Source organism: Toxotes jaculatrix, chromosome 20 (assembly GCF_017976425.1).
Source record: "Toxotes jaculatrix isolate fToxJac2 chromosome 20, fToxJac2.pri, whole genome shotgun sequence".
Classification (NCBI taxonomy): Eukaryota; Metazoa; Chordata; class Actinopteri; family Toxotidae; genus Toxotes; species Toxotes jaculatrix.
The window spans coordinates 3,247,264-3,264,917 of record NC_054413.1 but is presented as its reverse complement, the minus strand read 5'-3'; the positions used below and the strand labels follow the sequence as shown (position 1 = coordinate 3,264,917).

General features: G+C 35.5%; 4 protein-coding genes across 11 annotated transcripts in view; 1 reads left to right on the top strand and 3 right to left on the bottom strand.

Annotated features, from left to right (window-relative positions):
* Positions 1-8,266, top strand: part of dpp6a (dipeptidyl-peptidase 6a) — a 232,245-nt gene extending 223,979 nt beyond the window's left edge. For all 4 annotated transcript variants that reach the window (XM_041065383.1, XM_041065384.1, XM_041065380.1 and 1 more), the window contains 3 exons: positions 4,602-4,674; positions 4,892-4,965; positions 6,674-8,266. In XM_041065383.1, coding sequence (XP_040921317.1) covers positions 4,602-4,674; positions 4,892-4,965; positions 6,674-6,823 — 297 coding nt within the window. In that variant the 3' untranslated portion in view covers positions 6,824-8,266. The remainder of the gene's footprint in view (positions 1-4,601; positions 4,675-4,891; positions 4,966-6,673) is intronic.
* Positions 8,267-8,409: 143 nt separating this feature from the next.
* On the bottom strand, positions 8,410-12,101 carry ggh (gamma-glutamyl hydrolase (conjugase, folylpolygammaglutamyl hydrolase)). Of its 2 annotated transcripts, XM_041065386.1 has the most exons (10): positions 11,959-12,101; positions 11,733-11,841; positions 11,583-11,633; positions 11,053-11,137; positions 10,835-10,973; positions 10,537-10,643; positions 10,222-10,312; positions 9,983-10,117; positions 9,730-9,876; positions 8,410-9,688 (listed from the first exon to the last, which is right to left on the bottom strand). In XM_041065386.1, exons 1-9 carry the CDS (start codon positions 12,038-12,040, stop codon positions 9,758-9,760), a joined length of 918 nt encoding a protein of 305 aa, XP_040921320.1. In that variant the 5' UTR covers positions 12,041-12,101; the 3' UTR covers positions 8,410-9,688; positions 9,730-9,757. The 2 variants fall into 2 exon arrangements, with proteins under 2 accessions (XP_040921320.1, XP_040921319.1); XM_041065385.1 differs by having other exon boundaries at positions 8,410-9,876.
* An 878-nt stretch (positions 12,102-12,979) lies between these two features.
* LOC121200230 (apolipoprotein D-like) lies at positions 12,980-14,442 on the bottom strand. The gene is made up of 5 exons (XM_041065387.1): positions 14,303-14,442; positions 14,044-14,148; positions 13,823-13,944; positions 13,484-13,572; positions 12,980-13,391 (listed from the first exon to the last, which is right to left on the bottom strand). Exons 1-5 carry the CDS (start codon positions 14,315-14,317, stop codon positions 13,156-13,158), a joined length of 567 nt encoding a protein of 188 aa, XP_040921321.1. The 5' UTR covers positions 14,318-14,442; the 3' UTR covers positions 12,980-13,155.
* A 501-nt stretch (positions 14,443-14,943) lies between these two features.
* LOC121200642 (collagen alpha-1(XVIII) chain-like) overlaps positions 14,944-17,654 on the bottom strand; it is a 48,476-nt gene continuing 45,765 nt past the window's right edge. For all 4 annotated transcript variants that reach the window (XM_041066054.1, XM_041066056.1, XM_041066055.1 and 1 more), the window contains 5 exons: positions 17,403-17,450; positions 17,223-17,285; positions 16,775-16,972; positions 16,576-16,691; positions 14,944-16,491 (listed from right to left, as the gene is read on the bottom strand). In XM_041066054.1, the coding sequence (XP_040921988.1) occupies positions 16,290-16,491; positions 16,576-16,691; positions 16,775-16,972; positions 17,223-17,285; positions 17,403-17,450 (627 nt within the window). In that variant the 3' untranslated portion in view covers positions 14,944-16,289. The remainder of the gene's footprint in view (positions 16,492-16,575; positions 16,692-16,774; positions 16,973-17,222; positions 17,286-17,402; positions 17,451-17,654) is intronic.

Sequence of the window (17,654 nt, the reverse complement as noted above, 5' to 3'; positions counted from 1 at the left end):
CCGAAAAAAACGCCTTACTATACTATGACGTTTTTTATGACTTTTTGACGTAAAAAAAAATGTGACTTTTTTTGGCCGAAAAAAACGCCTTACTATACTATGACGTTTTTTATGACATTTTGAGGACAAAAAAAATTTTGACTTTTTTTGGCCGAAAAAAACGCCTTACTATACTTTGACCTTTTTTATGACATTTTGAGGTCAAAAAAAATTTTGACTTTTTTTGGCCGAAAAAAACGCCTTACTATACTATGACGTTTTTTATGACTTTTTGACGTAAAAAAAAAATGTGACTTTTTTTGGCCGATTTTGACGCCTTACTATACTATGACGTTTTTTATGACTTTTTGAGGTCAAAAAAAAATGTGACATTTTTTGGCCAAAAAAAACGCCTTACTATACTATGACGTTTTTTATGACATTTTGAGGACAAAAAAAATTTTTTACTTTTTTTGGCCGAAAAAAAACGCCTTACTATACTATGACGTTTTTTATGACATTTTGAGGACAAAAAAAATTTTGACTTTTTTTGGCCGAAAAAAACGCCTAACTATACTATGACGTTTTTTATGACATTTTGAGGTAAAAAAAAAATGTGACTTTTTTTGGCCGAAAAAAACGCCTTACTATACTATGACGTTTTTTATGACATTTTGAGGTCAAAAAAAATTTTGACTTTTTTTGGCCGAAAAAAACGCCTTACTATACTATGACGTTTTTTGTGACTTTTTGAGGTAAAAAAAAATTATGACTTTTTTTGGCCGAAAAAAACGCCTTACTATACTATGACGATTTTTATGACATTTTGAGGTCAAAAAAAATTTTGACTTTTTTTGGCCGATTTTGACGCCTTACTATACTATGACGTTTTTTATGACTTTTTGAGGTCAAAAAAAAATGTGACATTTTTTGGCCAAAAAAAACGCCTTACTATACTATGACGTTTTTTATGACATTTTGAGGACAAAAAAATTTTTTTACTTTTTTTGGCCGAAAAAAACGCCTTACTATACTATGACGTTTTTTATGACATTTTGAGGACAAAAAAAATTTTGACTTTTTTTGGCCGAAAAAAACGCCTAACTATACTATGACGTTTTTTATGACTTTTTGAGGTAAAAAAAAAATGTGACTTTTTTTGGCCGAAAAAAACGCCTTACTATACTATGACGTTTTTTATGACATTTTGAGGTCAAAAAAAATTTTGACTTTTTTTGGCCGAAAAAAACGCCTTACTATACTATGACGTTTTTTGTGACTTTTTGAGGTAAAAAAAAATTATGACTTTTTTTGGCCGAAAAAAACGCCTTACTATACTATGACGATTTTTATGACATTTTGAGGTCAAAAAAAATTTTGACTTTTTTTGGCCGAAAAAAACGCCTTACTATACTATGACGTTTTTTATGACATTTTGAGGTAAAAAAAAAACGTGACATTTTTTGGCCGAAAAAAACGCCTTACTATACTATGACGTTTTTTATGACATTTTGAGGACAAAAAAAATTTTGACTTTTTTTGGCCGAAAAAAACGCCTAACTATACTATGACGTTTTTTATGACTTTTTGAGGTAAAAAAAAAAAAGTGACTTTTTTTGGCCGAAAAAAACGCCTTACTATACTATGACGTTTTTTATGACATTTTGAGGTAAAAAAAAAATTATGACTTTTTTTGGCCGAAAAAAACGCCTTACTATACTATGACGTTTTTTATGACTTTTTGAGGTAAAAAAAAAATGTGACTTTTTTTGGCCGAAAAAAACGCCTTACTATACTATGACGTTTTTTATGACATTTTGAGGTAAAAAAAAATTTTGACTTTTTTTGGCCGAAAAAAACGCCTTACTATACTATGACGTTTTTTATGACATTTTGAGGTAAAAAAAAAATTATGACTTTTTTTGGCCGAAAAAAACGCCTTACTATACTATGACGTTTTTTATGACTTTTTGAGGTCAAAAAAAATTTTGACTTTTTTTCGCCGAAAAAAACGCCTTACTATACTATGACGTTTTTTATGACTTTTTGAGGTCAAAAAATTTTTGACTTTTTTTGGCCGAAAAAAACGCCTTACTATACTATGACGTTTTTTATGACATTTTGAGGTCAAAAAAATTTTTGACTTTTTTTCGCCGAAAAAAACGCCTTACTATACTATGACGTTTTTTATGACTTTTTGAGGTAAAAAAAAAATGTGACTTTTTTTGGCCGAAAAAAACGCCTTACTATACTATGACGTTTTTTATGACATTTTGAGGTCAAAAAAAATTTTGACTTTTTTTGGCCGAAAAAAAACGCCTTACTATACTATGACGTTTTTTATGACATTTTGAGGTAAAAAAAAAATTATGACTTTTTTTGGCCGAAAAAAACGCCTTACTATACTATGACGTTTTTTATGACTTTTTGAGGTAAAAAAAAAAAGTGACTTTTTTTGGCCGATTTTGACGCCTTACTATACTATGACATTTTTTATGACATTTTGAGGTAAAAAAAAAAACGTGACTTTTTTTGGCCGAAAAAAACGCCTTACTATACTATGACGTTTTTTTATGACTTTTTGAGGTTAAAAAAAATTATGACTTTTTTTGGCCGAAAAAAACGCCTTACTATACTATGACGTTTTTTATGACTTTTTGAGGTAAAAAAAATTTTTGACTTTTTTTGGCCGATTTTGACACCTTACTATACTATGACGTTTTTTATGACATTTTGAGGTAAAAAAAAAACGTGACATTTTTTGGCCGAAAAAAACGCCTTACTATACTATGACGTTTTTTATGACATTTTGAGGACAAAAAAAATTTTGACTTTTTTTGGCCGAAAAAAACGCCTTACTATACTATGACGTTTTTTATGACTTTTTGAGGTAAAAAAAAAATGTGACTTTTTTTGGCCGAAAAAAACGCCTTACTATACTATGACGTTTTTTATGACATTTTGAGGTAAAAAAAAAATGTGACTTTTTTTGGCCGAAAAAAACGCCTTACTATACTATGACGTTTTTTATGACTTTTTGACGTAAAAAAAAAATGTGACTTTTTTTGGCCGAAAAAAACGCCTTACTATACTATGACGTTTTTTATGACATTTTGAGGTCAAAAAAAATTTTGACTTTTTTTGGCCGATTTTGACGCTTTACTATACTATGACATTTTTATGACTTTTTAAGGTAAAAAAAAAAAAGTGACTTTTTTTGGCCGAAAAAAAACGCCTTACTATACTATGACGTTTTTTATGAATTTTTGAGGTAAAAAAAAAAAGTGACTTTTTTGGCCCATTTTGACGCCCTACTATACTATGACGTTTTTTATGACATTTTGAGGTCAAAAAAATTTTTGACATTTTTTGGCCGAAAAAAACGCCTTACTATACTATGACGTTTTTTATGACATTTTGAGGTCAAAAAAAATGTTGACTTTTTTCGGCCGAAAAAAACGCCTTACTATACTATGACGTTTTTTATGACATTTTGAGGTAAAAAAAAAAATGTGACTTTTTTTGGCCGAAAAAAACGCGTTACTATACTATGATGTTTTTTATGACATTTTGAGGTCAAAAAAAATTTTGACTTTTTTTGGCCGAAAAAAACGCCTTACTATACTATGACGTTTTTTATGACATTTTGAGGTCAAAAAAAATTTCGACTTTTTTTGTCCAATTTTGACGCCTTACTATACTATGACGATTTTTATGACATTTTGAGGTCAAAAAAATTTTTGACTTTTTTTGTCCGATTTTGACGCCTTACTATACTATGACATTTTTATGACTTTTTAAGGTAAAAAAAAAAAAGTGACTTTTTTTGGCCGAAAAAAACGCCTTACTATACTATGACGTTTTTTATGACATTTTGAGGTCAAAAAAATTTTGACTATTTTTGGCCGATTTTGACGCCTTACTATACTATGAGGTTTTTTATGACAAAAAAGTGGAAAAAAATAATTGACTTTTTTTGGCCCATTTTGACGCCTTACTATACTATGACGTTTTTTATGACATTTTGAGGTCAAAAAAAAATTTGACTTTTTTTGGCCGAAAAAAAACGCCTTACTATACTATGACGTTTTTTATGACAAAAAAGTGGGAAAAAAAAATGTGACTTTTTTTGGCCGATTTTGACGCCTTGCTATACTATGACATTTTTTTATGACATTTTGAGGTCAAAAAAAATTTGACTTTTTTTGGCCGATTTTGACGCCTTACTATACTATGACGTTTTTTATGACATTTTGAGGTAAAAAAAAATTTGACTTTTTTTTGCCCATTTTGACGCCTTACTATACTATGACCATTTTTACGACATTTTGAGGCCAAAAAAAAATTTGACTTTTTTCGGCCAATTTTGACGCCTTTCTATTCAATGACATTTTTCATGACTTTTGGAAGTCTTACTACATTATGAATTTTTTTCGCCAATTTTGAAGCCTTACCACTGTGATGTTTTTCATGACATTTGGAAGACTTAGTAAACTATGACTTGTTTTTAGAACCCTTACCATACTACTATACTTTTTACAACTGTTATTTTTCAAATTTGAGTTGGTGTGATTAATGTCTATTTTATCTAATTTGTTTCTGTGTGTGTCTTTCCTTGTCAGATGGCCAATTTAGCACACAGAGCATCTCAGTTTATGGACAAGAAGTTTCTTATTATCCATCCAACAGCTGATGGTAAGTCAAGAATACACCAATCTGATATAGCTGCCCGGGTAGCTCATTTGGTAGAGCATGCGACTCAAACTCTCAGGGTTTTTGGTTTGAGCCTCACACCGGACAGCATTGTGTGGATGCCAGTCAACTCCGCGACCTGGGCCTGGACCCAGATAAGCAGCAGATAAAGACATGACAAATCTAATGTTTTGGCATCTATTCTGTTTTATCTTCACAGAAAAAGTTCATTTCCAACATACAGCAAAATTCATTGCGCAGCTCATCAATGAAAAAGCCAACTACACCTTACAGGTATGTGGTTTTTCTTTCACTGCTTTGTAATTGAAGCTTCACATCCAATTTCTCTGCTTGTATTTCTTTCCCTGGTTCAGTTATTCTCCAAGCTTTGGGAGCCTTGTGATCCCAGTGTGGATCCCACAGCAGGCTGAGGATTAGCCCTTCACAATGCCTTCATTCCACATAATGAGATTATGAGACCTTCTTGGGCATCCTGCATTAACACCAGGACTAATCCAATTAAGATACAATGTATTGCAGCTGAATGTTCATTGGAGCTCATTACTGACCGACAGACAGGTTACTGTGCTCACACACTAACCAGGTTTCTCCGGAAGCCTCTAACAGGGGTATGATAAGTCATTAACAATATCTGTGTTAAGCTCATACTCCAGAAGTTTAAGCCACATTGGTGTTTGATTAATTAGCTGAATTAAAGAAAGAAACTTAATAAAGAAAATGATGAAATGATGAAAATGTGCTTCTTTTTTATCATCTAAATCAAATTCCATTTGTTCTTGGACCGTTTGTTGGACAAGACTAAACCTTGAACTCGTGATAGGCTTTTTTTGTTTTCTATTTTCTAACATTTTATAGACTATGTAATTAATCAAGAAAGAATCAGATAATCAATGTTTGCAACCTTGCCTGACTTTGTCCAATATTAAATGGGTTACTGGGCCTGTAAACCAATTTTTCTTTTGGTTCCCACTGGCTACATTTTGATATCACCACAAAAACAGGATAGTGAGGAAGTACATACTATGTTATACTGTCTTTTTTTTCCCTCAATCTACAGGGTGATACACCCTATATATATACAGTGCTTAACAAATTTATTAGACCACCACCCAATGTAAGGTTTATGCCACTGCTGCCCTAAATTAACAGCACAGGTAATTACCAAAATTGTATTTATGTCAGTATGTAGAAGCTCTTTAACCGAAATTATGTTAAAATAGAATTATTTTTATCCATGAATTTTCAAATTTACTATTTTACAAAAAAAAATGAAACAGTAGTAAAGCATATTATTATTTCTCGCTTAAGAGGTCAAATTATAGGGATTTACTTGATGAGTTTTAGTGGTTGAATGTCATGTCATTTTTCTTTTTTAGGTCAAAAAGAACTATTTTGTAGTTTCTGTTTCTTATTTTCCAAATAAATAACAACATTTTAAGTTTTAAACATGTTTTTGAAAGATTTTAAAAATATTAATGTTTTCTCATTTTAATGAAATGTTGTTAAGCACTGTATATTTTCATGGGTTAGTCTGAAAACTGGTTTACTCTCAGTTCCATTCTGCAGATTGGCTTTTTCATTAATGCATACTAAACCAAACAATGTATATAGGCATTGAACAAATTAGGTGTCAGTGCAAAACAGAACTCTAGAATTTGTTTTCTTTCTTTTTTTTCTCACATTAGATAAAATAGTTTTCAAGAATGAAAATCTAATTTTGCATCCAGTTTCCTCAGGCACACTGTGCAATAATAAGAAAACTAAAGAACCTTTTGGACTAGGTGTTAACTATGAATTGCATTACTGCTAGTTGGCACAGTTGTCATTCATCCCTTCTCTCTCCACTCATTTTTCTGTAGAGATCTGGTTTGCAGTGAGATAGAGATTTCTCCAGTTTTCTGCCCTATTGATCCAACCATTTGTGCAATAATACAATAACGTGTATTCTGCTCTTGTTCTTACCTTATTCTTTGTGTCTCAGATCTACCCAGATGAAGGCCACTTCATTCACAGTGAAGCAACAAGGCAGCACCTCAGTCAGTCCCTGGTGAACTTCTTTGAGGAATGCTTCAGGCTACCAGAAAGAGTGTTTGAAGAGGCTCTGGAAGAAGAGAGTGAAGACGAGGGTTAGCTTGGCCTTGTAGGGCTCCCCCAGCGGCCCAAATCCTCCCCACCCATATAGTCACCTATCACAACACTGGCGTCCACAATATGCAACTCTCATCTGCTCTTTCCATTCGTTTTGGTTTGCATTTGGACTCCCCGTGTCCGCATGCTGAACCTGAGACTGCCCTTCCAGCAGACAATGAATCTACTCCTACACCCATTCTCCCTTTCTCTTCTGCCCCGAGTTTGAATTCAAAAGGCCCTCCAGAGAGCCAACAAAGACTGATGACCTGACATGATGTTTTGGAATATACAGATTGATCTAACAGGAAGCAGTCTCCTCCACAGCTGGATGGACAAGCGCCTCAAAAAGCAGTGGAGAGAAAGCATCAGCTCTTGCATAGACTTTCAAGCTGTGAGGAGAGGGAACACCTTATAGCACATGACTCGTGGGCTTGTATATTAATGAAAATCAGACGCCTGGTGAAAAACACTGGCTGGCAGTGTTTCTAAGAGGTGTCTGGAATTGTGTGGATACGGGAAACATTACTATTTTTAAAGTTGTGAAGAACTTTCAATGTTGGACTGTGATTGTGTCCGTTGTTCTTACAGTATGTAAAATAGCACACAAACATTCAGCTATTACAAATATATTTTCTTTTGGTGTACGTTTGCCCTGATGTTGGTTTCATTACATAGCCACATTTGATCTATTTCAGTGATGCTGACAGAATTCTATAACTGGAAAAAAAAAACAAAAAAAACAAACGCTGTGGGTTTATTAATGTTCATAGACAGTTTTATTGTGAAGCTCTGGTTTTAACAAATGTTCTTCAAAAACAGAAGCATTAACTTGTTTTAGTCACTGTGCCTTACTTTGTCAGAAAACATCCTGCTGTGGGACTGCATTTATGAACTGCAAGTCTAATTTTTTAGGGATAGTTGGATATTTTGGGAAATACACCTATTTGCAAATGACACCACTGTCATATCTGTCTGATAAAAGTCAAGTTACAAGAAATTTGACAAGAAAATGAATAAGTATATTTCCCACCAAGTCAAAAGAGCTAGCTTCAATAGCTAACATTTGATTTAGAAACTATAAAGGGATTTTGAAGTTTCACAGGAAAAAAATTCTCTGGGAGTAGGCTCAATGACATCTTTACACCAAGCTAAAATGTACAGAAAATGCATGCATCATTGCTTATAAAATCCTGAAGAATGGTAGTTGAAGAAAAATTATAAACAGTACAGAAACCACAGTTTGTAATTGAAAGTGCTTAAATCAGTGAATAGGTTGTACAAGGCTAAGGTGCAGAAAACAATTAGGAGTAGTGTTACACCCAGAGAAATTATGCATTTGTATATAAGGGAAAACATGGTGTTAGCTTCAGAGTCCAAGTCATGCAAATAAGAAATACAAAATGAATTCTTGAGGCACAAGTTTAGTTTTCCATTTTTTTCCCCAATTTGAATGGCCATTTGTGTTATGTTTCAGTGCATGTTAAGAGGTTAGTTGCAGCACTATCCCTAATCAGTTCCACATGGTAATTTTGACATCTTGAATGTTCCTTACTGGATTGCATAAATTACATTTCCAGTAGTATTGTGATTGAGAACCCAGTCTCGTCAGCTTGATGTGTAAATGTTATTCAAATATCATTTTATTCTAAAAAAAAAAAAAAAAAAAAGAGAAACAATATTACTTGAGTGTTATTTGTGCATAAAGCATTTTGGAAGTTACATTTGACTATTCATTTCTGTTCTCCTGTTGCTGTCCTTAAACTGAGTTGAAAGTGGACTTTATAAATGCCAATGGCAATGTTGAACTTTCTTGCCAGTGGTTGAGGACTTTTTCAAGATGCTCAACTTTGTTATCCAAAGCATAGAGGGAGATTAATGGCAGATTGTGGCATGAAGGTAAATGTTAGAATAAAAAAAAATAGATATTTTATCAGCCTTCAATGTTTTTGACTCATCTGTTTTATTACTGTCTTTTCTACTTTATAATTGACTTTTGATTTTTTTGGACACTTGGGGTTATCCCTATATAAGACTGATAGTATATTAGCAAAAAATTTACACACACATTGACACATTAACATTCAGTAGGAGTCAGGTTTCTGTCCATTTGTTGAATCTTAGGTCCAGCATTAATTCTCTTTTCAGCATTGTTTTGGTCTCTCATAAATCCAGAGATTTATTGCTGGCAATAGCTCAACTGTGCTCACCAGCTAGTCACTGGCTGTCTATTTACCATTTGGTGCTGAGCAGGTAGGGTTAAGTTGGTTTTCTTAGAATATTTTCACAAAAAATAAACAGCTACCTGCTGTGACTGAAAACAGGGTTAATGATGGTCGACTTTTCGGCCTGATAACCAAAACACTTGAGTAGAAAAATTATGAGATGCTCCATAGAGATGAGGGGAACCACAGAGCTGATAACTCTCTGTGGTATGAGCGACCTCCATTACACAATGAAATTTAATCTATTGCTACAATAAATATATTGTTTTGTGCAGCCTGCTATGTTGATAAATATGAATTTCAGCATCAAAATGCAGCAGCTTCAAGAAATTAAACACACTAAAACTTGCAAGGCAAAATGCCTTAGAATGTCACTATTTACACTGTCTGTAGCAGCAATTAACACTCAGCTGTAAACCCAGCTACGGCATCCACAAATCTTGACTGCATCAAGATTTACGTTACATGTGTAAATCTAACCTATTTCCAGTTTACAGATTGTTTAGTTTCAGATTCAACAAATGGAGAGAGCAGCAAATGCAAAATCAAACAAGTAGAATTACCTGCAAACACTCATAAGTGATATGATTGAGACAGCCAATCAGCAATGGAATCAATGGAAAGCAGCAGCCAATCAGCTGCTGCTTTCCATATTCAGCAGCTGATTGAGACAGCCAATCAGCTGAATATGGAAAGCGCTCTGCAAACAGGCATCAGAAAAAATATATTTGCTCGAAGGCACCCTGATGCCCAGTGTATACAGGATTGTAGTTGTATATCAGTGCTTTGTTCTCCCCCTCCTCGGATTCAAATCTGTGAAAGTTCTTCCTGGCTGCAGGGAGAGAAAACAGTGCAACATTTACACATCACAAAGGTTCTATCATTCAGCCACTAACGATTCAGTCAAAAAAACTAAAATAATGATGTTTTGTTCATACCTTCACTGACAAAGAATTCAGCCATGTAGAAGGTGGTCTTGACTGCTGATCGAGTGTGTGGATTGTAAGGCCTCGTCCATTCAAATGCATTTTTTTCTGGATGCCACTGTGTCCCATAAATTGGGCAATTATACGCTGCAGAGAGGTAAACAAAGAAGTGCTCATTTAAACAGTGCCCTGCAGCATGCATGACTTTGCTGTACACTTGTGCAGATAAAGTGATGCTGCATTATAATTACCTTCCATTGTTGACACAAACTCTACTTTTCCATCCGTATTTGTAGAGAGAACTTTGTAAAACTTCTTGAGCTCCTCATTTGAGTTGTAAGTCTGAAAGAAACAGAATGGTTAGTTATAATACACCCAATTACACTACATCTTGCTTTGTCTTTAAATGATTTTCTATGTTGTCAGAGAAGTATTTTTCACATGTTCAAAGGGGAACATCCATTTGCACTAACAATTATGTGGGTTTTGCACTGCACCCTTTACTACATGCTGTTGATAATGTTGATTGAACCCTTTCATTATAATAATACTAATGACTGACTTACCACAGATGCCAAACTCCACTTGTGAGAGTTTTCTGTCAGCGGCTGAGATGCCAGATCTTTCATGAGTTCAGGCGGGAAGCCTTTAAACATTCGGCTGTCTTTGGCCTCTAGAGATGGGTCATAACATTATGATCATTTATGGGACCATAAATATTTAAAAACAAATATACACATTTTTATAAGACATTTAAAGCAGTTAATGTAAAGAAGGTCAATTTTTGATATGCAAACTGTCACAACCCTCTAACACTACAACCTTGACACTGATCAAAGTAGTATATCTATTGAGAAGCCCTACCATTAGTGAAGTTGAGAGGCAATGCCACACCACTTGTGTTGGTATAAGCCAGTATTGCCTTTCCACTCGTCAAAAGGGTCAGCTGCTCGAATCCAAGACACGTCCCCCACACAGGAAAATAGTCGCCTCTCTTGTTTGCCTGAAACATCACATACAGTTTGTAATATAATCCAGCATCAATAGAATAAAATCCGGTTAGTAGTGTTTTACACATTTACCTCGATAGCAAGCTCAAAAAAGATTTTTGCAGCCCTTTCATAACCAGAAGAGATAATGCTGACGCCTCCGCCTGGGTAAAGGATCCTGTCAAGAAAACACACACAGGAAGCGAGAGATTATAAACAAAATGTTAGCTTATAAACACATGTTTTTGATATATTACAGGCAGGGGGTACAAAAGATAACGGCAAACTTGTAATGTGATAACTCAGTGCGGCATGTTTTGAGGTCGCTATGTTGTCAGCTGTGTTGCAAGTTTACGTCATTACGCGATTATGTTTGCAATCAATGCACGAAATAATTACACGGTGCTAAGTATACAGCGTATTTTTTAACCTCGGTAAATAGCCTAATATTGCCTTCTAATGCTGTCTCCTACAGAGTGGATGAGACCGTCCCTAACAGGGCTAGCGGCTGCTGCTGGTGCAACTGTAAACATTGCAGACTTTTGCAGTGCAGGAAGTGTGAACGTCCTGATAATATCTCGGCTTTGACTGCAAAAGTGGCTACTACATTATAACACATTTACCCATTAATGGAGCTGAACAGAGTCTTGTACTCCTCCAGTGTCTGGTTAATCCTGTTGAAATGACAAAGAGAAGTTAACGGTGTTACCAAAGCTCTTAACTGCTGAGGGAATAACGATTGTGAAAGTAGTTCAAGAATAACAGAGACTCACATGACAGGGACAACCCGCGCCCCTGCTGACTCCAGAAACTTGACATATGAAGCAGCAATGTAAGCTGTTCGGTTAGGTTTTTGTGAATAAACCTCTTGAGCCAGGACACCTGAGAGAAAAACATACACACACATACAGGTGACTGCAAGTTTTAGCCTACTGCGTGTCAAACTGTGAACTAGCTTAACTTATTGTTGTGGTACATAACGTGATAATATAAACTCACCAATAATGGGGCTGTCATTTCTCTTGGCTGAAGAATAAAATGGAAAACACAAAAGAGAAACGCAAAGCAATACCACAATCATTTTTTTCTACGCGTGAAACACACTAACGGTGGTACGTCTAAGTGTTGTCTTTCGGCCGCTGATGGCGACACAACACTTCCGGGGCTTCCTTCTTCAGAATAAAAGCGTCACTCTTCAAATCTGCGAAGCCCATAACTCACCTCGTTTAATGACTTACAGTTTTTCACAAATAGACGAGCAATTAACATTCATTATGAAAACATGCTCTGTGTAACATTTTCTGTGATAATCCATTCAGTTAATTTGTTTAAAGTTTTCGTTTTCATTTAAATTGGCTCATGCCCATGTTACCCTATAGAACTATACTCCCTTCTGGTCAAAGGAAATTCGTATCCAGTATGTAAAAACATAATTCTAAAAAGCTGTGTTTTAACGATATTTTGGCATTGTGAGAGATACGAACCTGGATGATAGTGTCCAGTCAACTACTTTTATTTTGAAGTCTACACTCGAAAACGAAAGTGCTAAAGTGGACAGTGACGTAAAATATGTTTAGATTAGACTTAATAAAATAGAATGATTTAAATTGTAACTGGAAAAAATAAGTGATAAAACGTTACACTACAACTAACAGATGTATATACATGTTGAATGTAAACATCCAGTTTCCAAAAATGTATTTCTTTTATTTTAGCTTGTCCTGTGGAAATAATATTCCCTTTGGCAGGGATAGTACAGTACTCAAAAATGTACAGTGTGCTTAAAATATGGCCTTGGCAAGACCATATTTCAGTGAGCTATAGTCAGATTTGTTAGCTTATATTCAGTGCTTACATTTGACATAAAAAAAAAAAAAGATGTCTTAAAGCTGGAGCTCCCAACATAATACACTGTAAGAACATGATTATTTCAATAAGCTATACAAGCCCATGTATGCACTTAAATATGTCAAAAGATGACACACAATGTGTACATATTACATGCTGAAAACAAAAAGCCTGTAATTATCAGTGGGATCTTATGAACAGTACGTCTGATGTAAAACACTGAATCAATTCAATTAATAATCAATTGTTGTCTGGTGTGTTTCTACCATTGTGTTGAACTTCATATTTGACAGTGAAGTATTATGCTACACCATACCTTTTTTTATGTTTCATTTTGCTGATCATGCTTCAGATCATGATATCACAGCCAGTCTGGTTGCTGACTGTAAGATGGCTTACGTTAACACCAGCAGCAGCCAGCTTATCATGTAACTTGCTAATGATGTCCCCAGTTAGCATCCGAGTGCGAGCCAGGATCCATGCAAAGTCAATGTGGAGAAGGCCAAAGAAGTCAGAACAGGAGTACACCAGAGCATATGACTGGTAGTCTGTGGAGAGGACCCAGTAGGGAGCATCTGGAACACCTGGATACAGAAAAAATTGTGATGATGTGAGGTATTCTGTACATTACAACAAACAAGCTCAATTCAAAAAACTACATCCAGAGTAAACCTACCTTTAAAGAAGCTGACACCCAGAATGGCAGGTTGAGATGGGTCTTTAACTTTGGCAACACCCTCGATTGAATTTATCTTCCCATTAGACCTGTACAGTGAAGAAGAGAGGAAAAAAAAGAGAAGGGCAATTTATGAAAGTAAGGATTTCACTTGAATACAACAAGAAATACAAATCCATCCATTTATTCAAATGCAGGGTTAAGAGTGATATTTTATCTAAGCATGGAACCCATACAGAAATATGGATGTTTTTAAGCAAAGCAAAAAGAAAAAAAAAGTTCTTTTTTCTTAAGAAAGTTACTTAGGCAGGTACTTCAGCAGGTTAGTTAATTCCTTACAGCAACTCTGCATTGTGAACGTTGACTGTCCCATCAACGAGAAGAGAATACGTGGCTTGGTTACATTTTCCTCTTTCAAATTTTGCCGGCAGCTTCTCTATTTCATACCAGGTACCCATATACTAGAAGGAGAACAGAGCAAATATTGTTAATTAGCCTGTTGGTGACCAATAATATGCATGCAAAAAGTGATCAGAATGGACATGAGTAACAGTTCGCACCTTTGTAATGTTGAAGTCCTCTTGAACCGACGGCTGAGGGCAGCTGCCAAAGTGGAAAGACTGACCATCAGCCGCCGCAGCAGTCAAGAGAAGAGCAAGCAGGACCTTCAAATCAAAGTGAATGTGGTAAACTGAGTCCATCTTTTAGTTAAAACTACAATACGAGTGGAATAGTAAGCCAACCATTGCCAGTGGATTGGTACAGATGATAAATTTTGAGTATTACAAATGTTGATAATTTAAAAAATGCTCATCGTACCTGGAATGCCTTCATGTTCAAGTGGATAAAAAACTCACAAAAGATGCTTCCATGTAAAAGGACAACCTCAAAAAGATGTTTTCAAAGTAAGAGCACACTGTGCTCCTCTACTACTACTCTATCATGTACTCTAAATGTTCAGCTTAGTACAAACTGAGCAAAGTTGGTTGGACTTTTTTTTCTTTCCATGCCAGACCTTTGGAAGAAAAATGTGTTTGAAGAGCTATACTTAGATTCTGTTTACAAAACCTTTAACCTTCAGTACAGAACAGCCAGAGTTATCTAAGAATCACATTGAGTACAATAGCTCACAAATGTTTGTACAACAGTAAAATAATACTACTACTGCTACTTCTGCTTTTAGGGTAGCTTTGTAAGGTAGAGATGCAACCATTCAATGATGACTCCATTATAAATTATTCATAATGTAGTCAGCTTTTTTCTGCAGCAAGATGAAGTGTACTGAAATTTCTCAGTCTTTGTCACTGCAATTGAAAAGAGCCAGAATTAAGGAAAAAAAGGAAATAAAAATTACAGCTTCCCTGTCATTGAAAATTTTGTTATTTTCTGCACTGCACTGAGAGTGAAACAAGGACAGGTTATGAAAAGAAAAATTTATTCAACAGAGAACCAATATTTATACAAAAACATGTATTCTCACTTCTGCCCATGAAATTTCTTTAGGAAATTGTTTTTCAACATGAAAATATTTTACTTGTTTCAATTGTTTGCCTAAACAAGGTGGAATTTTGTTTTTAATCCAGACATCTATAAACAACAAAAAAAAAACAGAAGAAAGGCAAAAAAGTGAGAGGAAACAGTCATCTGACAAACAACGAACGATAAATTACATTCTTAAATTTAATCATTTGATTTCATGTTATGTGCTGTGACGGTATAAATAAATCATTGAATTTAAATTAAATAGCCTATTAAGAGAAAGAGCTGCTAAGGAGTGAGATCATCAAGGGGTATGGAAAGCTACAACACAAACACATTCAAGGATGAAAATGTTGAACTAAAAAATATTTTTAAAAAACGAAGTACAGTGCATCAAAAATTACTTTGGTGGCAACACTGGTTGTCTGGTCATCCTGTTGTTGGACGAGGAACACTATAAATTGTGGAAAGTTCTCGCCCTTGAAATCTTGAGTAAACTTTTCCTGAAATTCATAAAAATGTTTCTTAAAAAGTTCCATGACAACCTGTAAACATAACAATGAAAGTAGCCTTTTGCGCTTCCATCACAAAAGTCTTTGGAAATCTATCATTTGTAAAAAAACAAAAAAACATTTCAGGACAGGCGCAGATTCCTGTAGCAACGTCTCTCCAGTCTCTACGTTCAGTCTTTTGACGAAAGAAAAGACAACTGTAAAAGAGACGTCCTATCCTCAACAACCCTGGGTGACTATGTGAAGTCAACTTCTTTTTTTTTTTAAAGAAAGGTTAAAGGTGCTGCGTGTATTATCTTAACATTGATAAGTCATTACCACATTCACTTTGAGAGGAGAGTATTACTGCCATGAATTAATACCTTTACATTATGTGCCACAACACTGGAGATAATGGGAAATCTATCATATTGCTTTACGACACAAAAGGACGCTTCCTTTATGGCACAAAATTTGCTTTGCAAGCAATCCACAAAATGATTCCCTTTCCACAGTGTAGCATCAACTTCACTTTAGCTTACCTTTCCAGAATACATCTTTGCCAAGAGTTTGTCACTGCCTCTTAATCTGCTCACTCCTCAGAAAGAACGCAGAGTGATGTCAGGAGGAGAAAACATCCTCTTAGCAAAAGAAAGGGTTTCAAATGTGGTCCTGTTTTTAAAACCACAAAATGCTACACATAGCACCAATGATGTGCTGGAAATGGCGTTCTTTCCAAAGAAAGACAAAACTTTTCCCCGAATGTTTAACTTTTACGGTGGCTGGGATGGGTTCCTTGGTGGAGTGGTAAGGGGTGTGGAGGGTGGGATTGGGACTTAAGGGTTTTTGTGGGTCTCGATGCAAAGGACGATGTACTCATTGGAACAGCTTCGCATCTGCTGGCCCAGGAGCAAACCTGAGGTCAGGCTGGATGACTGTCCCACAACAGACATGTGGTCGGCTCGCCACATCTCACAGTGTTTGTCCACCACTCGGAGACCCCTGCTATTGGAGCCGTGCCAGATGTTCTTCTGAGGCCTGACAGACGGAGGACAGATGATATAAACATGACAGACACAAGTTAACAAACAAACAAGTAGGCAGTCAACCAAGTTTACTGACCAGAAGGGGTCTGCTAAAACATCCCGGCCATCAAAGGAGTAGATGGGTATCCTGGGATTAATTGGGCCCCCGTCACCGTTGAAAATTGACCGCCAGTTCCTAAACATCACATCTCCCTGTAAGAAGACACGTAACGAGTGAGATCCTCTGTATTTGGAGGGTTTATTAATTAAGTTTTTTTTTTAACAGCAGGACTCACCCTGAGGTTGGTAACTGGCAGATTTTCACGGAAACCAGGGTAGACCACATGGACCAGGTCTTGCCTGTGGGATGAAATGAAGGCACGGTAGTTTGGAGCCAAGCCCATCGCCTTGGCCTGTTCGTAACACATCCGGTCCGCCATGTTGAGCCCCATCATGTTCCCTGAGTGGGGCTGGTTCAAGGCTACCAGATTGAGCTGGAGGGAGACAGAGCAACATCCAGTCTGGGTGTCAGTAGGTGTCACTGATGCCTTCACAAGATGCTAGAAAATTCCTGTTTAACTGTAACGTTAACTAATGATAAAATAATCCTGGAATCCTTTTTTGTTTTAATAAAGGGACATGCAACATAATAAGCTACATAATATCTCACTTCAATCTGGAGTATATTAATCCATTAACAATTGTCACTGTTTTTAAAAATAATACAGTGTGATTTAAACTCACCCTCTGTTTAACTGAAGTTATTCTTTCCATCGTGTCTCCTCTAATCTGATATGCAACTCGAGGCTAAATAAATAGTTGAGATAAGATGTTAAATGGATGAATATGTCATGTACAGTATTCCGCAACAGGTTTTTCTTTTTTTGTAACTGAGTAAAAAGAAAAAAAATAAGCAATGAGTACCTCATCTTGTGGTATGATATTATTGGAGAGGTAGATCAGACTCCCAAGCTGTGAAGAGAAAACAGACAAATCAAGACTGTGAAATAGATTCCATGCTGTGGTCTTTGAGCTCATGTTCAAAAATAAAAAACTGCCAACCACCAGTCCTGCCTGTTTCATTATATATATCACACACAATCATTGTATTTTTGATGATAAAATAAATCGTACATTAATTACACTGGCTGATTAATCATTGATCACCTTGTCGAA

Bases quoted from the DNA above. Each gene is read 5' to 3' on its own strand.
- LOC121200230 (XM_041065387.1), bottom strand. The intron at 13,945-14,043 runs GTGCGAACTGTT...TTCTCCTTCTAG, and splicing joins AGGACTTCAACATTACAAAG to TATATGGGTACCTGGTATGA. The intron at 13,573-13,822 runs GTAAGGAATTAA...TTCACTGTACAG, and splicing joins GTTCACAATGCAGAGTTGCT to GTCTAATGGGAAGATAAATT.
- ggh (XM_041065385.1), bottom strand. From the start codon at position 12,040: ATGATTGTGGTATTGCTTTGCGTTTCTCTTTTGTGTTTTCCATTTTAT. The intron at 11,634-11,732 runs GTGAGTCTCTGT...TCATTTCAACAG, and splicing joins GCGCGGGTTGTCCCTGTCAT to GATTAACCAGACACTGGAGG. The intron at 10,644-10,834 runs GTAGGGCTTCTC...ACCCATCTCTAG, and splicing joins GCCTCTCAACTTCACTAATG to AGGCCAAAGACAGCCGAATG.